This window comes from Prinia subflava, chromosome 28 (genome assembly GCF_021018805.1).
Source record: "Prinia subflava isolate CZ2003 ecotype Zambia chromosome 28, Cam_Psub_1.2, whole genome shotgun sequence".
NCBI classification, from domain to species: Eukaryota; Metazoa; Chordata; class Aves; order Passeriformes; family Cisticolidae; genus Prinia; species Prinia subflava.
In genome coordinates, this window is record NC_086274.1 from 2,075,269 (window position 1) to 2,097,934 (window position 22,666).

The window sequence follows — 22,666 nt, forward strand, 5'->3', positions numbered from 1 at the left end:
GCGAACATAAGAAAATGCCAACCCTGGTTGAGGGTGCTTTTGAAGGACCTTTGTTTCACCAAGACATCTTGCAAAAGCTGAAAAAGGTGGGAAGTGCATAGCTGCTTTTACAAGGATTTTGCAACAAACCTCAGTGCCTTTGGTAAGCGACAGATGTGACTCTGGCGAGCCAGGAAAGGCACAAACGCGCCCAGCTCCACAGCCTTCCTTTTGATCTTTTCTCCACATTATTTTTGTCTGTTGCTTTCTGCATGTCCTTACTTCAAGAGTGCATCAATGGTCTGTGCTCTCTTGTGATCCAGCCAGTCCACAGGCACACTGCTGCAGGTTTTACAGCATTGAGAGCCAAAGAGGAGTGGTCTGATCGTGATCTTTGATGTCTGAAGAGCAAAACAGGAGAGGTGACCATCCTTCTTACATCACCCTGGATGTAGCAAGTTAGACCAGAAGGGTAATTGTCTCACCTTTCCCCCCACCAAAGAAAAGGCACAGAGATTGTAGAGTCTTTGAAAAATGCCAATTTACAGAAGTGGCAATTTCCAATCAGCTTCTCTAATTAGCATTTAGTGGAAACTTTTTGCCTTTCACCAATAAAAGACCTCTCCAGGGAATTTTGATTAGAGCAAACTTCCTCTTGATATAGGAAAAGGGATAGAGACAGTGTTAAAGACAGCATTACATAGTTTTTTAATGAAAGCCTAACCTCAAGAAGCTGTTCACTGGAACAAGTCAATGAACCATTTTGATCTCATTATTTGGAATCCTAACTTTTAAAATTGAAACCTAGTCAACTCATCTTGATCTAACTGTGTTCATCTGCAGTCAACAACTGCAGGAAAATAAAATGCCTTGCTTTCTCTCCCTTTTTCTTTGTTGTTACTACAAGTAAGAGTGGAAAAAAATTCTTTATGCTTTCATTAATATTTATACAGATAAAATTCCATGCATCATATGTTGTTTTTTGGGGTTTTTTTTACACATAAAAGTCAGGGAAATATCATCCAGTTGACTTCAACTTCATTAGAAAACTGCTAAGTCATCCCCCAAACTGACTGATTCTTTATTGTCTGTGATGAATACCAAAGAACAAATATTAGCCTCATAATGAAAATTCAATCAGATCCTTAACTACTCACAGGCTACCACTCTGCTCCACAAGGTACAGGTGACTATAATTGACAAGATGGATCGACTGATCCAATACATTTAACTTGTGCAAGTTGTTATGGCATAGACTTTGTTTCAGATTTACTCAGGATAGTACCACATTTACCCATGGAGCTAGAGAAACACTGAAAAAAAAAAAAAAAAAGCACAGATCAACTGAACTTCCCTCCTGGAAAGAAGACACCTTTATACCAAACAGCAATAAAAGAACAGAGAGAAGATTGGGACCCATCACAAAGAGAGTCTCTTTTATGTATGAGGGAAGAGGGGCTGGAACTTCCTTTGTCTTCATTTTCATTGTGTAGACAGGTAAGCTAAGGCACAAACTGATTAATTGACTGACTTAAAGAGAGCCTGTGGCAAAGGCAGGAATTAAGCTCAGCTCCCCCTGAGGATCAGTCCAGTATCTTAACAAACCCATATCTTTCTGTTCTGAAATGCTGTGGCTTTCCTTTGTAATTAAACAGCATGGATATGAGCGGGCTTATTTTAACTGTCATTGTACTGAAAGAGCTTGCACTGGTCAAGTGGGGAGGAACTGCCATGCCAACCTAAAAAGGCTTCTCCTCTACCTAATTCCAGGCTTCTAAGCTTTCAGAAATAGAAAATATTGCACGAGCAACAGTACTGAGCAATTTTGAAGGCATACTGAAAGATCTTTTTATACACTCCCATTTTGATAGCTGGTGCTTTTACTGTACATAGTATACAGTTACAGAATAATGTCCATGGGTTTAATGCCTGCTATGATAATATCCAAGGTGAAGATATTGAAAATTCAATTAAAATATAGTTTAGGATATTGGCTTATTTTAATTTCCAGCCTCCTTTACCCTCTATCCACCTCCTATGCAAGAAGCTAGAAGTTACATGCTGAATCTTTTCTCCTGTAACTCATAATCTGAAATTCTTTGTACTTCTTCAGAATTTGACTACATGAAACCCCTTCTTAAAATTCTACAGAGTCCCTCTGCTCCTTTAACAGAAGAGGACATTGATGTGCTGAGACAGGAACAGTTCCTATTAAAGACAAACCTTGATGGGGACCCCAAAGTTTTGCCTCATAGCACTAAGCCCTGGGTTACTCATAGTTGCATGAGCTTTTTTAAACCATGGTCACTTTTTTGAGCAGGTTCAGAGAGGGAATATAACTTATTTCACCACAGCAAAAGCAACTCCCTCCTCTGCAGTTCTCAGTTACCTTTAAACAACAAAACTTTTGCCATCATTTATGTTTCTCCTAGTTGGATCAATGAAGTTCTCACTGTCACTGCATTGCCTTCCACAGTACAGAGAAGAAAACCGAAGTCCTATTGGGACATGATCAGAGAAACAACAATAATTTCAAGAGGCAAACAATGAACCAGAATCTCAGAAAAGCTTCAGCTGCTGTCCAGAGTTTCTACTGATCCTTCCTAAAATATACGAGAGAGCACACTGTAGGGTGAGCCCCTTTGGTTGTCTGCTAAGCTGAACAGAGGTGTCAGGCATCACTGCACTTAAAACAATGTGCAGTGTTAGGACAAGCACTGCTGGAACAGAAGGGAGATCCTTGTTCTATTTTCTTCAACAATGCTCAGGAACACCTGGTTCTGGAAACTAAACATCAATTTGTTTATGTCAGGTTTCAGAGAACATATACCTGAAGTGTTTATATGGCCTGTCTAAATCTTACCCTGACTGCAGTAATGGCAGGTGTTATCCTTGTCACATGAAATATTATCACTAAACTACTTGCTTCTGAAACTCCTCCAACTTTCCAAATTTTATTATAACAAATTGTATATCTAAAATATTATACCTGTGGTACTCGTTATTTCTATGGGAGCACACAGTTTCCATAATAAGAGGAAAGCAGCACAACAGGTTCCAGGACATTTCATAATCAAACCTACTGTAGATGTAGTTTACAGAAATGTGAAGACTGAGGTTAAGCACCATGTTCATCAGTCCCCAGTAAACTGAGAAGTGGGCTCTTGGAGTCATCTAAAGAGTCCCTGCTCTATTTATAACTTTCATGAGCCCCATACAACCACCTAACAAGAGCTGATCACACTCCTGTTTTACATACAGGAGGGCACAAAGTAGAACAAGTCTCATAATTAAGCAACGAAAGAGACTACCAAAAAAAAAAAAAAAAAAAAAAAAAAAAAAAAAAAAAAGCACACCAGTCTTTTCCTTAGCACATAGTTCCATCTCTCAGCACTGCCTGCAGAGAGACCATTAGTCCCTGCACTTGTGTCCCCATGGGTTATGGTGCTTTCAGATAACCATCCACCCACCTGGAAACAGATGAGCTGTTTCTACCCTCCTGGTTCTCACAAGCCCTCCTGCACACCACCCCTAGCACAGACCTTTTCTTAGTAGCTGCTTTCATACTGTTGACTGGTTAAGTAGCAAATATTTCTGAGAGCTGACTCTAGCTAAGTCAGAGGCTTGGTGACTTCCACACTCATACCCAACAAGAACGGAGGCCTTGGCCAAGCAGGACATGCAGTGCCCACCAGAGCTGGAGGAAAGATGCACATGTGCCACAGGGAGGTGAAGGACACAAGTGGAAGCTTCCTTCTCCAGTGATGCCGTCCTCATGCATCACACACTGCCAGGCTGTAGTGTACTGCGAGACCAGTCAGCAGCAAACAAAAAAGGCAGCCTATTAAAACTGGATAATAACAGGAAAGATCCACCCCGTGTTGCTGTCTTCTGAAGGTGTTGCCTTGTTTGTTGGCTTCTGAGAAGGGCTCTTTCCAGAGGGGATATCCGTGTGCCCCCGCTTCCCACGTGTTGCTATCCGAGCTCTGCCTGTACAGGCACTGCTGCTAGGTGAGCGCCATTTGAATTGACAAACTGGGATTTCTGCCGCGTGCCTCACACTCAGTGCAGCCCTGCCTGGGCTTTGAAGGCAGCGGCTTGTTGCCTTGGGGTCTGAAACTAACAAAGCCGAGCTGAACAAGCCCAGGGCTCCCGTTGGATTACTCGATCAAAGACAATATTAAACAGCACCGTTTTCATAACTACTATTCTGGGGCTCTTGGAAAGCAAGACAAAGGAGATGAAGTTAATTTCTGTTATCATAGCCTGGTGCAGCTGCAAGGGCCCTGGGAGAAGCCATCTTCTCTTGATGGTTTATGCAGCCTGTGTCTTTGCAAGAGCTCCCATTAAGCAAACAGAGCTTCAAAAGCTTGTCAGGCATTTCTGTTCCCCTCCTCCCTGCACCGTTTTCAAATCCATCCCATTCCTTCCTTCAGACATCTTCCTTACAGACACCAGCAAGCCTCCCTCTCCTTGACCACCTCCTTGCACCTCAGCTCACTCCATCACCTTTTCTGCCAGCAGTGCTGCTCAGTACCCTGCCCAGGGAGACTCAAACTAGGGAAATACTGCATTCGGTACAGGAGTGCTGTGCAAGGGAACTGGACAGAGAACAACTCCTCCAGGTTCTGCTCTGCCACCAGCTTAGCTCACAACTGTGGACAAATATCTTAACCTTTGGTTTCTATGTGGTTAGCTGGGATCAACAGGGCCCAGGCCTTCTCTTTTTTTTTTTTTAGTTTATGGCAAACAAAACTGTACAGTGCATCCTAGTTCTTTCTATTCCTAGATGTAATAGGTGATGGAAGTCACTAAACACTATTGCAGGAGAAAGTCAAATCTATCTCCTGATTAAAAGCACTGTTTGGGACAGTTGAGGCAATTTTAAAACACCTCTCTTACCAACTATCATTGTCATGGTCAACAGATCACCTTGAGAATGTGTACTTATCAGCATCAGTGCTGTCCCAGGACTGTACATAGGTACCTTGAGCGGATTTTTCTCCTCTACTTTGATTTTTCATCCGTAGCGGAGCATAGAGATCATTTATGGAAAAGCAGGAGTGTGTTAGAACTTGCTTATACTCTCAGCTTGGTTGCAGTAAGGACAAGGAGGATGAGACAGCTGGGTAACCATGAAAAGCTTTGAAATGAGATTACTCAAAGGGAGGAAACAGCTCCAGAGAGTTTTGTTTAAAGTCTTCCTCGTCACACTGCATGTTACTCCTTTAAGGTCACTCAGATAAAGGCTCAAATTCGGGATATGGAATGGAAATAAAGCGCTGCTGGAGATGAGCAGGGCACTTCAAGAACTGGTCTGCATGAATGGACAGAACACTCCATATTTTCATCCTCTCAAACTGGGAGTTTACCTTGGGAGTCTCTGATCTAGGGAGATGTCCCCAGCAACCTGACTACTCCTGAACTGGAAGCACTCCTTGCTAACAACTGCCATCTGGGGTTTCACAAACTGGTTTCATCCAAGTTTGCTCTCCCTTCTAATCTCAAGCTCCTCAATTAGTTGAAAATACATTAAAATACAGAAAAGACTTCCTGGAAAATTTCTGGATAGATCCAATACTGATGCCCATGGAATGAACAAAAATGCAACATTGGGCTCAAACAAGAGGGACACACCTGGGTCCAGCCATTTGCTGATACCTTTCACATCTCCCTCACATCCAAGTTTTTTCCTGCTAAGTGGTCAGTACAGATCTCCAACAATTTCTGAATAAAACTGCCCATTCTAACTGTTGGAGGCATAAAAAGAAAGCTGTTCTCAACCCAAAAGAGAATTAGCCAGTCTTCAGTTTTAAAGCAAATCTTCTAGATGTAAATTGCTGCATAATTTAAGTTTATTGAACATCTAACACCAGGAAATGTGCAATTCATGAAATTTTCAGTGAAGATATACGAATGAGAGTTTCCGATACATTTTTAAAATGTGAAATTATCAAAGTTTTATGCACTGTCGACTTTGGCCACATACGGCAGAGTTAATTGAAAGCGCAGTCCTGGCTTTAAAGGTGTCCCCATGAAAGTGGCAATGTGTGTTTTATTGTCTCTTAGTCATTTGCAACTCAAAGGTGCCCAAATTTATGCATGAGAAAGTGTTTCTTCCAACTGCCAGCCTGCACTGCAAGACACCATTGAATCCAAGGACCCGGGGAGATGCTTTATTTCTTGCATTCACATCACTGGTCCTGTAGTTTCTGCAAACTAAATCATGTGCCTGGCTTTCCAAGATGCAACCCTTAAGCTCCGGATCAGACCCCATAAGAAATTTGCTTGCAGTGGATGAAAGATCCTCTGCTTGGAGTACCCTCAAAAAGAGCAACAAACAAAACAGGAACAAAGGGCATTTCAGGGTGCTGGGAAAAAGCAGAAGAGTAAAGGTATCCCCTCACTCAGTAGGGCAGAACAATCTTTGATAAAAGGACACAGCTTACAACTCTTCCACTCACAGACACATCCCAGGTTAGGAGTTCTGTAGCCTCAAGTTGGAACAGGTACAGCCAAGGACAACCAAACTGAACAGCACATCCTTAACCTCCTAGAGAGAGACAGCATAAATCCAGCCAGAAGCCTCTGCTCCATGAAATTGGATTAGGGACTCTACTTTGGATCTACCTACACTAGACAAATAGCCCTTACAGTTACTTTTTTCTTCTTCCTTGTTTTGTTTTTTTTTTTTTTTCTTTTCACATTATAAACTCTGAAAAAGCAAAAAATCATTGAAGAGGGGTTAGGCAATCTTTTACCCCACAACAACAAATAAGGCCATAGAGCAGAACTCAAACTCCAACACAGAACTGATGGTTTTCTAAAAAACATTAGGACATACGTTCTCAGTATAACCCTGGTGCAGAAGGTAGACATCATAAAAGTTGTTGGACTATTTGGTTTTACTACAAGTACGTCTTTGCTCCCTTGTTTTGGTCATAAAGCTGCAGCAGTAGGAAACATGAAGTGGGATATGTGGTTAAAGTTTAATGCAGGCAGATCAAAGAGAAGAGCCATGTTTTCCCCTTCCTTGCAGCTGCAGCGAGCCAACATCAAGAGCAAAAAGAAATTGGCCACACTGACTGAAGACTGCAGAGTGGACACTGTACATTTTACAAACACAGCAGAGCTGCCCACCTCCAAAAGTGCCAAGGAAAGTACACAGTGTCAGCTCTTTCTGTGGCCACTATCCCCAGTATTGCTGCTGAGATACCTGCAAGGGCTGTGCTGCTGCTGCCACCTCTGCTCACGGAGCCACAAGTATTTCTCAGCCATCTACTGTGACAAATGGGGCTCTTCCATGGCCTGCCTTCAGCACACCAAGCAAAGGAACCAGGCTGCTTTTGGAAATGTCAACTTCTTGACCTGTGTCTGTGTGGCAGGTGCAGACTTATTTTGCTTGCCTGCTATCTAGCACTTAATGCAAGCCACACACAGCTCCAACATGTATAGTTGCTAAAAACACAACTGGAGAGAAAAATGAGCCCTCTCCAAAGCAGGCCAGGGCCTGGGGATTAATATGCTTTTTGAACTGTGGGACAACGATGTTCCAGATCCTGCTCTATTTTAGAACAGAAATAGATTTCAGTGTCTTGTATTGCCTTAGAAGCAGTCTCCACTTCTTTCAAAAAGGCCATCCTAGCCATGAGAAATCCTTCTTTGTAACAGTTTTCATAAAACAGCCATATTTTCCCAAACAGTTTCTCTTTTAACTGTGTGATCATTTTTACAGCACCAGCTCTGGCTAATAACAAAAGTAGCGACTATATAGTATCAATCCACTTTTTTCACTTAGTTCAAACATGAACAGCAGGAAAACAAAAAAATAAATTTACTTTGAGAAGAGTTTCCTTTCCTATGAACATTGCTATTATGTAATGCTGCTGTTAGACATCTATACAGGAATTCGAGAAAATAAATGAGCTTGAGTTTGCCTTTTAAGTGCTTGGGTTTCTCTTCAGAAATCCAGCACAGCAGTACAACCACAAGTCCTCCACCAGTTGCCCTCTTCCTTAGAACACCCTGGGTCTCTCTTTTAGTTTCAGAGTTGCAGTTCATGCAACCCAGCGAGGGGACCCAGAGCTCCATCCTGTACACCCAGCTGCAGGAATGCATTTCAAGGTCTCCTGGTGCTGTGCCTTTGCCCCAGTAACTGAAGGAGGCAGCAGCACCCTGCTCTGGCTCAGCTGGGTGCGGAGCGACAAACGCTCTGCCGGGGTTAGAATGAGATTAGCAAAATCCCACGGAACAATGATTCAAAGGTGCTGTAGCAAATCGATTTCCTGCGTGCAAAAAACACAATTACTACACAAATTATCTTGCTCTCGCCCCATTCCTCTCTCTGCAGTAAGCCACGGGTGAGAAACCTCATCCTTTGGGCTGCAAACATCCAGTCCCTCCTCTCAGGTGCCACTGCGGATGGTAGGAGCAGTAGTTCTCCACCTCCCTGGATGAGCTGTGCCACTAGAGGGCACACAGATTGCCAAAATAACACGGGGGAAGCAGTAGGCCCGTTGGTTTTTGAACCTACATTCCAAGATCTCCATCTCCATCAGCAAGCATGCTACCATTCCAGAGCAACTCATATCTGCCAACACAGACTATCACCTCTGGAGTTTCTAATCTTCTCCACTTCATCATGTTTGAGTTAATTTCTCACAACTCCCAGTTTTCTCATTGTGGCACAAATGCAGAATCCCTACCTAATGCAAAGGGGATGGGTAAAGGAGGATTTTTTTCTTTCCGAGGCTTATATATTTTTGAAAGAAGTGATTCCAACATCAAAAATCAACACATTCAGCACAGACACCCCAAGCCTACAATGTTTCTTGTCTCTGGTTCAGAGCCAGGGCCCAACTGTACTCCCAGGGCACCACGTGAGCTGATGAGCTTTCCCATCCTGCTGGGGTGCATGTGGAAAGGATGCCATCACCAGCAGCCACCCTGAACATAACAAGGCTAGTCAAAAAGCCCAAGCTGGGTAGCATCAATTTCCACACAGAGTCTCCATGTTTTGTTCCCTGGCACTGCTGAGGCCTTCAAACAGGCCTTACACTAACTGGGAAAGATCCAGCAGCACTGAACAGTCTGGACTGCATGCAGTGCAAAATGGTGCTCCTTGCTTCCTGCCCAGGAAACAGATTGCCATTTGCATAGTGCTGTACCTGAGCTAATAAACTATGATGAACTCTCTCTGGGCTCATCCATGGCACAAATAATCTCCAGTCTGGACAATTCCCATTATGTATCCTGGCTCTTTCACTCAAGCTGTGATACCTTTTACCTCTGGAAGTCCATGGTGCCAGCAAGCATCCACTACAAAAGTGGTTTTCCATTCTGCCTGTTCCCATTCCCATTAAACCAAGCAGCCAACGCCACCAATCTCACTTCACTCTTCAGTTCTTGTTGTAGGTGAGATAAGAGCAAACCAGCTGGGCCATCCCCAAGTGCTGCTGGTCAACTTGGCAGTCTCCTGCCACCTTGTTCTGCTGCTGCCTCCCTCACAGGCCCAGCTCCCTCCAGCCACAGACAGCCCTGGGAGGGCTCAGCTCTTGTGACATGCCAGGAATGCTACGAGCTCAACCACATCAACTTCTGAGCCTGAAGGGATCAATCCAGTGTTCAGTTACCCATTTTGAAAATGTGCAAGGTAAAGAAAGAACAGAGTATGCACCATGTGTGTCAATGGGGAACCTGTCAAAGCCTAACACAACTCACAGGACAGAGTTACAGACACTGGTTTTTCACCTTATTGGGCATCCAGCAGGCTGCCTTTTCCCACCTATCAGGCAAACCTGAATGAACACTCCACTAAAAAAAAAAAAAAAAAAAAAAAAAAGAAAAAGGTCTTTGAGTTAAGCAGCTGATACAATCAGGATTTCAATTGTTAATATAGAAGAAGACTTCCTCGCATGTCTTGCACCAGTATTTGCATCACAGCAGAAATAATACAAGGCAAGAAAGAAAAACACTTTAAAGAATATGGCTCTTTGTCAGACTGGAAGTATTAGCTATGATTCAGAAATTAATGACAGCATAAAAATCTATTAAGGCATCTAGACTGTCTCTCAAGGGACCTTTTCAAGCTTGTAATGCATGGATTATTCTCCAGGGCTCTGCCCAGCCAAACTTCAGCTGTCCCAAATGACAGCAATTCTACCATGATTCTTAACCAAGCTATATCACCATCTAATCTCTTTCTTCCATTAAGTATTTTTCTTCTCCTGCTGATTTTTTCTTTCCTCCTCCAAATTTTCTATCATGAGAGACTCTTCTAGCTCTGAGTCCACACTAGACAATTCTTCATGCCTTCCCAGTATGCCTACATCATTAGCATAGCTCCTCTTTAGTCATTTAGCCAAAACAGCTATATATTTAGCTCTCACAAGCATTCTTCATAAGTCAGTCCCTCCAGCCCCTTAATCATCCTCCTTGCAATCCTCTGAATTCCCTCTAATTTTGTTTACATCTTTCTGGAATTGAAGTGCCCGGAACCAAGTGCTGTAAACAACAACAGCTTGTTATCTGGCTAGACTGTAATTCTGGTGATCACAGCACAGGCCCTGCACATGCCATGCACACACAGACACATGCACATGCTCGTCCCCTGGTTCAGACACGGCACCGCTACAGGACACGGGTTCTGCTCACTGGACATTGCCTCCTCCACAGTGACACCACCTGGGTCTCTTTCAAGGAAATCCAGCTCCAAAAAACGTGAGGGCTGATCTTCAGTACAGCACTTTCAGCTGCCTGCAGGCTCAGGACAGACACCAGCTATTGGCTGCACTCAGGTAACATTTTCAAGCTTTTGATAACACCTATAAAAGCCACAATTTTCAGAACTTTTTTTGTTTTAGTTGACAGTTGAGACTTTGATGTAGTCTTATGACAGCAGATAATACATCACAGGAAAGCCTTTAAGCATTTGTGCCTTAATCTGTTCCTGAAACTCAAGATGGAATTTTTCCAACAAAACACCATTTTACTCTTTATTAGAAAAGTGCCATTTTGGTGAAGTAGAAATGTTCTGCAAAGACCTTTGCTTTGCTTCAACAAACTTCTGGAGGACTCGAGAAAGAGTTCAGAAGGAAAACTGTCAAGCTCTCAAGATATCTGAATCACAGAATATTCTGAGTTGGAAAGGACGCACAAGGACCATTGAGTCCAGCTCTAAAGTGAATGGTCCACATGGGGATCAAACTCAAAACCTCGGCATTATTATCACCAAGGCACCAAGGAAAGGTGACAGCTCCACAAGAAGGTTTCTTCTACATCAAAGTCACCCTAAGCCCCTCCCTGTAAGAATTTCAAAACCTCTCCTCACCTAACATCCCTGGGTCTGAAAGAATTACAGAGGTATTACTCCTGTGTGTGGAAAGAAAGCAGAGCCTTGAGGTCTTCTGCCTCCCCAGTGTGTTTCACATGGCCGTCCCTCCTTCACAGCAGCTACAACAAAGCTTCAGCATCAGGAGAGCTTGAGGTGTTATTTTCAATATTTGTGGTGATTTGGGTCGCTTTGGTCAGCAGGAAGAAGAGACCAAACACTCTTGGGGTTGACCAGGGGATAAGCAGAGCATACACGCAGGGGTCTTGTGAGGTTCCTTGAAGCCTGAAGAAAAGGCTGCTGCTACAAATATTTACATCAGGATAGACAGTGCAAGGCCAGCCAGAATGGCCTTTCCTTTCTTTCCTCTATGCACACAGCAGGCCAAAGGAGAAGGAAGACTGCACCGCTGACCGTAGCTCTAGGTCCCTCTGGGTCAATGCCACAGCTCATTTACCTCATGCTGCAGCTGGACTTTTTTTTTTTTTTTTTTTTTATCAACATCCCAATCAGCTGCAGCTCTGTGGCTGCTGGATAGTACAGAAACCAGTCACCAGTAGGCACCTAGGATACATGAAAAGGGAGGAGATCTTATGTACCCTCACTTCAGCTCCCACTGTTTCCTGCCTTCCCTCCCCCAGCTGGCCTGGACTGCAGAGAGCTCTTACAATACTTCAGCTAGCATGATTCATTTTTTGTTCTTTGAATCACCAAGAAATTACCATTTGTAAAAGCCCAACATCGACACAGCATGACCCTTCCAGACAAACAGTTTCTTTTCTTCTCCAGGAGATCTAGAACTGCAGAACATCTCACCAGGGTGTGCCAAGGCAGGTGTATCCTGGTCAGCTGCCCAAACTGAGACTGGACAGAGCACAGCCACGCTGGACAGAGCCTGTGCTGGTGAGGAAGTTAAACCAGCAAGGCTGTGTCACTGAAGGTAACAGCCAGAGTACAGACTTGCTGATCTTACTGCTTCAGGCTGCATCCAGCTCCTAAAATAGCACAGCTGTGCAAGGAAGGTGGGCTCAGTCAGGTTGTACTATTTTTGAATGTGTTGGTCTAACTAAAAAACAATGCAGCTTGTGCATGTAAGAAACCCTCCTTTTATCCTCTTCCTTCTGTTCCCAGAAATTCTCCCATGAAAGTGTAGGAGTCAAACGTGTCCTTTCCACTCTCTAGGCTGTATTTCCTGCCCAGGTGACTGAAGTGTGACTAAATTGCCACCTTACACTGAGGCTATCGCAGAAAGATGAGGAGGGGAAGCCAAGGCATAGAAACAATTCTGTTTCACTGCAACAATCTCTTGCCATGTCAAGATAGGATGCAAATGCACTGTGAATAATGGTCACTCCAAAAGCACACGTAGCTACACAGACATTCCTATCAGCAATCAGGCTGCATTCACCTCCTGCACTAACATTCATGACAAGTCCCTTGCAAAAAAACCCATTCTGGGACAGATTTGTTAACATTTCTCAATCATATTTGCCATGCAACGTGTGCATTTTCTGTCACATGCACACACTCAAATGCATGTGCATGCATATATAGATCATCTTCTGTTCCATTAATGCACCTTCCAAAAAGCCAAGGAGGAGCTATTCAAAAACCATGCCTTTATGCACAGATCGTGTACACAGGCACAAATAAAACTGTTGTTGAAAACCGGATGTTTCAATCCCATTGCACAAAGTACCTTTACAAGGCAAAGAGTAGATACTTCATTATATAAAGCTGTCCCAGCATGACTAAAGTCTAAATACATTTACACTTCAAAAATTTCACTGATGCCACTTTAAATAACCCCTCTTTCCTGCAGGCAAAACCTTACCAGCAAATCCTCCTTTTTCAGACACTCAAGGGTATATCCCCCCAGTCAGCCTCTCCACATCCACAGGGGGAAGGCAGGTAACCTTGCACTGGCTGCAAGGCCCATGGTCAGAAAGGGTCTAGCTGCCTTGGTGGAGCTTTGGGTCAGCTGCTGAGGGGCAAGCACAGCCAGGCTCCAAGCAGGTGCAGCAACCAGAGTGCATGCAGAAGAATATTAATAGTTATTGTCCTAGCAGGTTGTAAGGATTAATTGGTTCTGGCCTGCAACTCCCCATCAATGTAAGTGCTTAGGGGCAGAGGGGAGGGAGCTGTGATTACACACTTACATTGCATACTCATATGCTATTGATTTCCCAATTGGAAAGGCCCACAGCCTTTCGTTTGTCTCCTTGCTTCTCCCCTCCACATCCCAGTGCTCATGGCCTGCCTGACACATCTTCCCCCTCCCAACAGCACAAGCACCATCACCAGAAAATGGAGAGGGATCTCTTTTTTGGGAGAGATCTGCCAAACCAGAAAGAAATGCAGAAACCTACATCCATGAGGTCACACAGAGGCAGACTCTAGGGAAGGGAACATTTCGAGAACTGAGTTTCCTTTGGATGCTTTATATAACCTAGGGACTGCAAAAACCAGACTGTCAGCCCACAGCTGTGATTACACTCACCCTTACTTTAAGCCAAAACCCCTCCTCTGAAGCCTGCCTTCTCATACTTTTCTTTTTAAATAAAACAAACCAACCCTTAAAAAACCCCAAAAACAAACAAACAAACACCCCCAAACAAACAAACCCCAACCTGCCTTAATTGCCTTAATTGGATATGTATACCCTTGCATTGCCTCCAAAACCATCTCCTCTCAGAGGTAATGTTCAAAGTCCAGTACCTCTACAGCTGACACTGAATAAACACTGAAAAATCCTACTTTATGCTTGTGGGTGACCAATAAGCATGGTTAGTGTAAAGGGCCCTTTACCCTTAGCATGTAGGCATGCAGAATTTCTTCCCCAGGAAGATTAAAACAGCAGATATAGCCAGCAAGACTTCACTGAGAGACAGAACACTCCTTTGGCTCAGAAAAATGAGGGTAGCAGCCCTTATAGGGCTTTTCCTTTTCCTTCCATGCAGATGAGCAGGGCAATGCTGCCACACAGGCAGGCAAGGTCCTGGAGGGTTGCCTCACAAGGAAATGCCTCAGCCTCCAGGAAATCCAGCATCACAGTGCAATGGCATAGCACATAACCAAACCTGGGCTTCTTTCTCCTGTGCCTATTTCTGCAAGAATCATGTACTCCCAGCATCTTTTTTCCCTTCTATGTTGATTGCAGGGATGTCTGCCCTTCTGAGACACAGCCCAGGAGAGGGCTGTGTCTCACACACTCACCTACACATGTCCTTAGCTTCCTCTCAGAGTGGGACAGGATGGTCTGTGCTGTGCTTGAGATTTTTGATTTTATCGTGGATAAATTGACAGCAGGAAGAGCACATCAGCTGCCAAAATCATTGCTCATTTAGTATGAGCAGCAAATGAAACTGTTCTTCACCTTTTTAAGGAAAAAGGGATAACAAAGAGGCAAAGATTCATGCTTCCTACAGGGACCACAGACAGAAAAATTCCGCATCCTTCCAGCAGCACCCTATGCACAAAGGAGATGATATTTGGCAAAACACATGTCCCCATGTTCAAAGGCACACATGAAAGATTTTCCCCAGACTGTGCCAGGATATCTTTGTCTGGTACCATTAGAGACTTCACTCAGATCATTCAGTCCTTTAACAGCCTCTGTCAGACAGCAACCACCTCAGAGCTAATTCTCCTCCACAGAAAAACCCATCAGGTGTTCTGAAGTGCCCAGAAAAAAAAGGGCATCCCTTGCCCTTACTCTTCATCAGCTTTTGCCACCTGTCCTCACTTTACAGCACTCAGGGAAGCAGGCAGTGCTACAGCCCCTCACCACTGACCCAGCCCCACCAGCCTCTCCAGGCAACTGCACTCAACATCCAGCTGCTGCTGCGGGGCCATCAGCATCTGTTCTCTGACCCAGACCTGGACACCAGCATCCCTTGTCCAACCCATTCCCAAGCAACCCAGCCTTGCACAGGCTAAATCTGCTGGGGGAGGGGTCCAGGCCCCACCACCAAGGCAAGAGCCTGGGCTCACTCAAGCTTACAGGAGGCACACTGAAAGGGTGTGCACTCCTAAAGCACTGGCTCTGCCAGCAGCCTAGGATGAGAGCAGCTGTATTCCTCACCCCTGACTGAAGGAGCTCTATTGCTAGTGGAAAAAAAAGGTGAAAAGAGTAACTATAAAGGAGCATATCTCCTCCTCAGAGCATTAGCACACACATGAGTATGCTCCAAGGCTGAAAAGGAGTGCCCAAAAACATTGGGAACTGGGTTCTTTGTTACAGAATTAGTAAAACTCTTGTGCGAGAAAAGATATGAGACTAAAAGATTAAGCAAATTTTTACTTATCTTAACAAAGCCCTCTGAGCAGGTAGCTGAGTGCTGAGATTCATAACAGCTTGAGGAAATGGGTTCTTACTTGTGTAATTATTGATTATTATGGTCAGCAGTCACTGGATAGAACTGGAAGAAACACTTGGGATACCTTTTCAATGCTCCCCGTTTGCAGATTAAAAGCCTTCTCTCCTTCTTCCCTGTCCTAAGCCTACAAGAGAAGAATTTTGTTTCACGTATTGAACCTCTTCATCACTTAAGGGAATGCAAGGCAGCTGAGTGAGTTGTCACCTCATCAATACACCCAGCCTGTGAGAGCTTCCCTTGCCTTACTCAAGAAGAGAGAAGTGGAAACAGATAGGAAGAAAAGTATATTCAGGAGAGCAGGAAAAGTCTTTTTTTTTCCTCTCCAGCTGGCAGTATCTTAACGTTATCCAACTGCATCACAATCGCCCCGTGCTGCTCCCCATACACCACGATGTCACCCCTGGCACACACAGTGCTGCTCCTCCTCTCCTCTCCCCATCCATTACACATTATCAGCACAGAAACACTCGGGTGTGCACTTCCATCCGTGCAGATTGCACATACCTCACGGAATCAACAAACACTTCATTTTTCACACCCTCATTGCCCGGTAACGTTATAAAACACGAGACTTTACAGATAATAGTTGTGCTGCGTACAAACCTAAAGCATCCTATTCCACTTACCTGACTGCTTCTGTAATTTCTTTCATCAGACTCATTCCCCGTTTAAGAGCACCCTTGAGCAGTTCAAAACATACATTATAAATAAATGCTGCCAGGACTATGCAGGCCACTTCTGGATGTCCTTTCCTAAACAATCTACTCCACTAAATTGTCTGTGGAGGTATCTTACTTTTTTTTTTTTTTTTTTTTTTTTTTAAACACAAAGTCTTTTGCAATTAACCAATTAGGTGGGGCTGTCAGGGAGGTTCATTCAAACAAGCTGGGATTTTTTAGCAAATTGCTGATTTGAAACAGCTGCCATTTTCCAAGGGAAAGAATTTGTTTAGAAGAATTTTCAACTTAAAACCATGCTGAAGAAAATGTATAATTTGTCAAGGCATTCATTTTTAAAAATGAAAAGCTCAGGGTGAGGAAATAAAAATTAATTTTTGTATTGACAGCTAAGTTAGAGTAATAGTAGGTGAAAGTGCAAAAATCAACACAAAATTCTTCTAAATTATTTAAATGCCATTTTTTAATAAACCCTACTCATTTGCTTCTCCACCCCATACTCATGCACCTATTTTTGACTTGGGAGGGCCAGGGGAAAGGAAAAGGAAAATTCGGCTTTACAATCCAATTCAACAACCGGCTCTCTTTCAGAAGCTTTGAGGCACATTGTGCTAAGAAACGAATCCATTTGAGGGAAGAGCTGCAGCATGCCACCAGAAAACCCTAGAAAATCCCACCCACCAGCAGTGCTGGGGTGTGGAGGTACCTTTATTCCTCCGGCCCCCACAGGGCAGGAGGGCCAGTGCACCTTGCAGGAGGAACAAGCATCCCGCCTCCGAGCCAGCTGCCTCCCGAGGAGGACTGGAAGCGCAGCAGCACAGAAACGCAAGAATCCTAAGCCACCAAAATGAGGAAACACAGTGATCGGGGGGAAAAAAAAATCTCTGTGCAGGACTTGGAGCATCTAACCTAGGGAGGAAGGAGCAAAGGCTGACCGTGTGCCAAAGCCCCCGGGGCGGGCAGGCGGGGCGGGCAGCCCTTCGCAGGCTGCCGGCAGAGCGCTGGGGCGGCGCTGCGCTGGCACCGCGGGCCCGCGGCTCTCCCGCCGCGCTCGGCCGCGCTGCAGCCCCGGCCCGGCCGGCAGCGCTCCCTGCTCCCCGCCTGCTGCCCTGGGAGAGCCGGGAGAGACAAGGAGCTGCTCTTGCGGTCGCCGGTACACCCCCAAGTGGACAGCGAGGAGAAGGGGAGAGAGGGCACGGAGAAGTTGTGGTGTGGGCTCAGCTGTCTGGCTCTGCAGGCGGGTGCGCACAAAGGTCTGGAAAGCGTTCTGACCGGGGTCACTGCCTGTCAAAGCCAATACTGCCGTGTCCTGGGGTAAGAGCTACACAGAGGTGTGCTCAGCAGGCTTAGAGAAGTCTTCAAGGCTTGCTACCACGGCTTTCAGTGAAAAACAGTTGATTTGAAATAAATATTGGGGGGGAGTGGGGAGGGGTGTTGGTTTGTTGGGTCTTTTTAAGGGCACAATACTTTCCCACCCTTCATAACTCCATCAAATGTCTTCAGGCTTGCTTCAGGTAGTGCCCTACTCCTCCCATGCAGCCCCAGTATTTCTGCCTCCCCATTCCCTCAGTCTTCACATCGGAGAAGGGAAATTACCGCTGGCTGTGAAACTAGATCCAGCAGCGCTCTGGTTTATATCTTGCCAGAAGTTTGGGAGCAGTTGAAAAAGCAGCTTCAGGTTTGCAAACACTGATACAGCACCACACCATCCTACCCCATCTCCAAACCCAGGGAGAGCAACTGTATTGTGCCTCTGCCTATTTAGAGGGTACGTGATAATACAGACCTCAAAAGACCTTCCCTGAAACCTGCAAAACAAGAATAGATGTGGCTGATACAACCATGGCAATACTAACTCACTAAAAGAGAAGGCAAAAGCCTGTCCATGCCTGTAGGCTGGCATAAGCTCCAGCTGTAAGGATGGACTAGAACAGCTCCTGGCTGTGCTAGCATCGAGATGCTCTGGTCACAACTCAGGGAGGGCTTGTGACTTGAAAACACTGCATGGAGCAAGCACCGTGGTCTACAGGCTGGCAAACATGCATCAGAAAGACAGGCAATGCTCAGAGTCAATAGGAATTGCCAGTGTCCATCTTTCTTGACAGTTCTCTGACTAATCCTCCAGAGCAGGGCGAAGTTCACACCAAGCTACACAACTTCATTGCTGACGTTATCTACTTGTGCTGCACAGGTACCAGTTCTCCTCTTACCCCATGTACAACCTGTGTGCTGGGAAAAATCCTCCTTCCCTGTCAGAAACAGCCACTTCACAGCAAGGAAGGAAGTCAGCTGGAAGGTGCTGGTGTTGGATTCACAGTCCAGACTTCAGAGAATGTAAGTTGAGAGAAAATATGTGACAGGGAAAAGCATGTGCACGAGACCCAGAAATGGGAGAAGTGAGACTGTATGAAAAGGAGCACTCAGCAAATGTGAGAAGGTGGCAAAAAATGAAGGATTCCGTAGTGAGGGCTTGCAGGAGTGACAGGTGTGAGGCTGCAATAGAAAGCATGTGTGTGACAGGGAGCCTGCCTGCACAGGAATTTGCTTAGTAGACACAAAATAGAAGAGAACAGTACATGCAAGACTGTGTGTAAAAGTAGGAGCTAAGGGGAAGTGAGGAAGCTGTGACTGGCATATCTCCATGCAAAGCACTCCTGCACTAATATGTACTGGAGTGGGAAAAAAGCACTGTGAAAAAAGCTGTGTGCGAGTGAGATACGCTCTAAGGGTGCAGCTCACTGTGAAGGCAAGACTGTGAGGCACAGAGTAGGCCAGTTAGAGTATATCTATGTTCTTTAGCTATATTTTCACCTGTGTGTGTGTATATGTGTGCACATAGGCTAACAAGGCTAGTACAGCAGGATAGGCAAGGGATTTTAATATGCAAGAACCTCGAACACTAGTGCTCAGGATGGAGGCTTGAAGGAGGGAGGGGGGAAAAGAGGAAGGGAGAACGTGAGCACAAGGGAAGCAGACTCTCCAGGAATTGCATGTGCTAGGGAGCTAGAACTGTGTGTGCCAGTGTGAGTTTATTCATCTTCCCTGCTATATCCCTCAGTGTGTGTGTGTGTGTGTGTGTGTGTTCAGGAAGGACCACTGATGTGACCAGTGAGTGTGGATCATGCACAAGCTGCAATTTTGAAGGCTATGATTATATGTGCATGTGTGACATGTATTAATACATACAGCATGGAATGCATTAACCCTTAACTCCTGTTTACAGAAAGCATCTCAAAACCAGCTAGCATGCCTGTCATCACTTCAAACTAAATTCCATACTCACACTTGGCTCTTAAAGCAAGAAACCCAGCTGGCAATTCTCCACTGAACAAAACCCCATACCCAACAAATTTTCATCTCCTGTCTTTTCTCCATCACTCTCTCTCTCTCTCTTTTTTTTTTTTTCCTCCTGGTAAAGAGGAGAAGGACATAGTGTTTTTGCAGACAGAGCAGAGGCATAGAAATTCCTCTAACCTCCCCCTCTCCGGGCAAAACCAAAATAAAAATAATAAAAAACCCACAAAACAAAACAAACAAACAAACCCCAAAAGAAACTTAACACTTATCTCCTCAGGAAGGTAAAGAATCGAGGAGAATCAGTACTTGTGACCCAAAGTGCTGAGAAACAGCGGTTGTGGATGGAGGGGATACCACCGGTGCCCACCACTCTTTTCCCTTGCAAATCTTAACTATACTCCCCCCACCAACTCCCCCTCTGCAAAAGCATAAATACAGCAGCAAAGTCAGTCACATGCAGTGCCCTCTAACCATAGGATTCACCAGCAGTGATCTCTCCTTGGCTTATTTCCTGAGGCAAGAGGGGGGGGGTAAGGTTTGGAGGGGAAAAGGGGGGGAGAGGAAGCTCCAGCTTCCAGCTCCATGTTTCAGGCCAGCCTCAGTCCATCAGCCTCAATTAAAGCAGAAGGGTTTGAGGAGGTTGCGAGAAAGAACTCACCACATACCTTGCAAGGAGAAGAGGGACAGGAAGAATCCCAGCACCCAGATACTGTGCAGCCAGTAGGTCCTCATGCTTCTCTCTCACTCGTTCCGCTTCCTCTGCCTTTTTCTCCGTCTCTTCGCCTCTGTCTCTCTCTCTCTCTCTCAATTTATCTTTCTTTTTTTTTTTCCTCTTCGCTCCTCTCAAAGAAAATGGGATTCGTGTCTCCCTTCAGTCCCTCTGGGCTCCGCTTTGCCAGCTCTCACAATCCAGTCGCAGCGCAAGCTGACCCGCGGTGGCCAGATTCCCAAATAACCTCTCACTCTCCCCTTCAAGTGCTGGAGGAAGGGGGGGCCAGGTTGGATGCTCCACCGTAGCCTGGGCTGGCTGTAAACACAGAGAATCTCTCTGTCTCTCTCCTGCAGCTCCAACTAAATGCGACTGTACTTAAACAAGCAATGCCTTATAGGACAGCGCTCAGAGCAGAACAGATCCCACCTCTGCCACCTAGTGTTGCAAGCCAGCTCATTTATTTCGTTTTTATATATATAAATATATATACGTTATGCTATAGAAATATGGTTCCCTCATTCCTCCACAAATGTACCTCTTGGATCACAGTCCATGAGCCACTCTGGGCTCAGCAGTCCCTGAGGTCCCAGCTCCAGTACACAGGGAGGTTATTCAGGGAAGGAATATTCCTCAGTGCCACAGCGAGAGGCACGGCAGGGCTGGCTTGGTCTCTCAGCAGAGTTCTGCTTGACAAATTCTGAAGCAAGGGTCTCTGTGACGCTGGTGTCACTGCCGGGCAGTACACAGGGGCCGGAGGGAAATTCAGATGCACCGACTGTAATTACAGAGCTGCCAAGCCTCCAGGAAAAAATAGCAAGCATCAACCTGCATTAATCTTTGCTGGATCTCCTGTGACTTCCATGCAATTTCAGAGGGACCAGAAAGAATCCTTCTGTAAGGGAAATCCAGCTTGAAAAGCAACTATTTGCTCACACAAGGCTTCCCCCACTACCCTTTTCCTTTCAAATACAGGTTCCTCCTGGCATACATAGCACAAACTTTTTTTCTCAAGGAGTAATTGGCTCCTGTAGCTCTGTTTCCCCCTAAAATCATTGCCTCCAGTTAGAGCAACACCAGTAATGAAGTACTGCTTAACATTCACACAAGTCTTTTCATCAGTCACTCTCCAGGCATTTCACACAGGGTGTTCTTTCTCATCTGGGGACGTCGAGGCTGTGTGAGCACACAACTTCTGAGGCCAGTCCCTGGGACACGGTGTGACAGCTCAGCTGGACTGCCCACCCAGCCCTGTGGCCCCTCCTCAGGCCACATTGTGCCCCTCATTGTGGTCATCAGGCAGCCTGTGAGGATGCCAAAACTAAAGGACACAAATCTTCAATTTATGCGTTGAGGGTGTGTGAGCCAAGGTGAGTGTTCACATGTAGAAAAGGTCTGTAGGATCCTCATGACTAAAGGTGCTGTCCCAGAAGTGTTTCTTATTAGACTGCTGTAGAGCCAGCTGTTCTGTGAACAGAGTGCACCAAGCCTGCCTCCCCGTGGGTTCCTGTCTGCTGTCTCAAAAATCCCCCTGCTCTAATACAAGCCAGAACCCTGTGACATCTCCTGCAGGAAGAAGGAATCCATGCTGTGGCTCGTCTTGCTTCCTAGTGGACCAAAATGAAGGACAAAATGCAAGACAGCACTTGCCTTAGCCTGGTTGGCTACTGCCATGTACCACCTACATAGCTCTCGAGTTTCCCACTATGGAGGGAATGGAACATTACCTAATCACCAGTTTTTAAGAAGCATACAGGAAGAAGTAACTTTTTAGCCTTCCGCCCTCTTTTAAATGTAGTTGAAATTGGTTGCACTGAAAAGTTATTAGGAGGAAGAACATATGGACAAACAGATAGATGCACATGTACTATCAGCTAGGCTTCACTTCCTAAGGAAATCAAACTAAAAATATTAGAGTGGACTAAAGTCAACTGACTCTAGTGAGTGAGGACCACGCTTCTTTTCTGTGGTTTCCATTTCAGATGGTTTTCATGCTCTGATACTGTATTGGCTCTGCATGGCAAGGCTTTGATAGGGGGCACTTCTGTGAGAAGCTGCCAGAACCTTCCTCTGTGTCTGACAGGGCCCAGGCCAGGCAGGTGCAGGACAAACCCACCACAGCCCAAGCCTGAGGGTAGCATCAGCAATGGCAGTAACACCTCTGGGATAACGTGTTTAAGAAGGGGGTAGAATCTATGGAGAGAGAAGTGATAATATGTGAGAGAAACAGCCCTGCAGACACCAAGGCTGGTGGAGAAGGACGGGGAGGAAGCGCTACAGACACTGGAGCAGAGAT

General features: G+C 45.3%; 1 protein-coding gene across 1 annotated transcript in view; it reads right to left on the bottom strand.

The window, feature by feature from the left end:
* LSAMP (limbic system associated membrane protein) overlaps positions 1-20,789 on the bottom strand; it is a 995,705-nt gene extending 974,916 nt beyond the window's left edge. The window contains exon 1 of the mRNA XM_063419935.1: positions 20,327-20,789. Coding sequence (XP_063276005.1) covers positions 20,327-20,393 — 67 coding nt within the window. The 5' untranslated portion in view covers positions 20,394-20,789. The remainder of the gene's footprint in view (positions 1-20,326) is intronic.
* Positions 20,790-22,666: the final 1,877 nt, after the last annotated feature.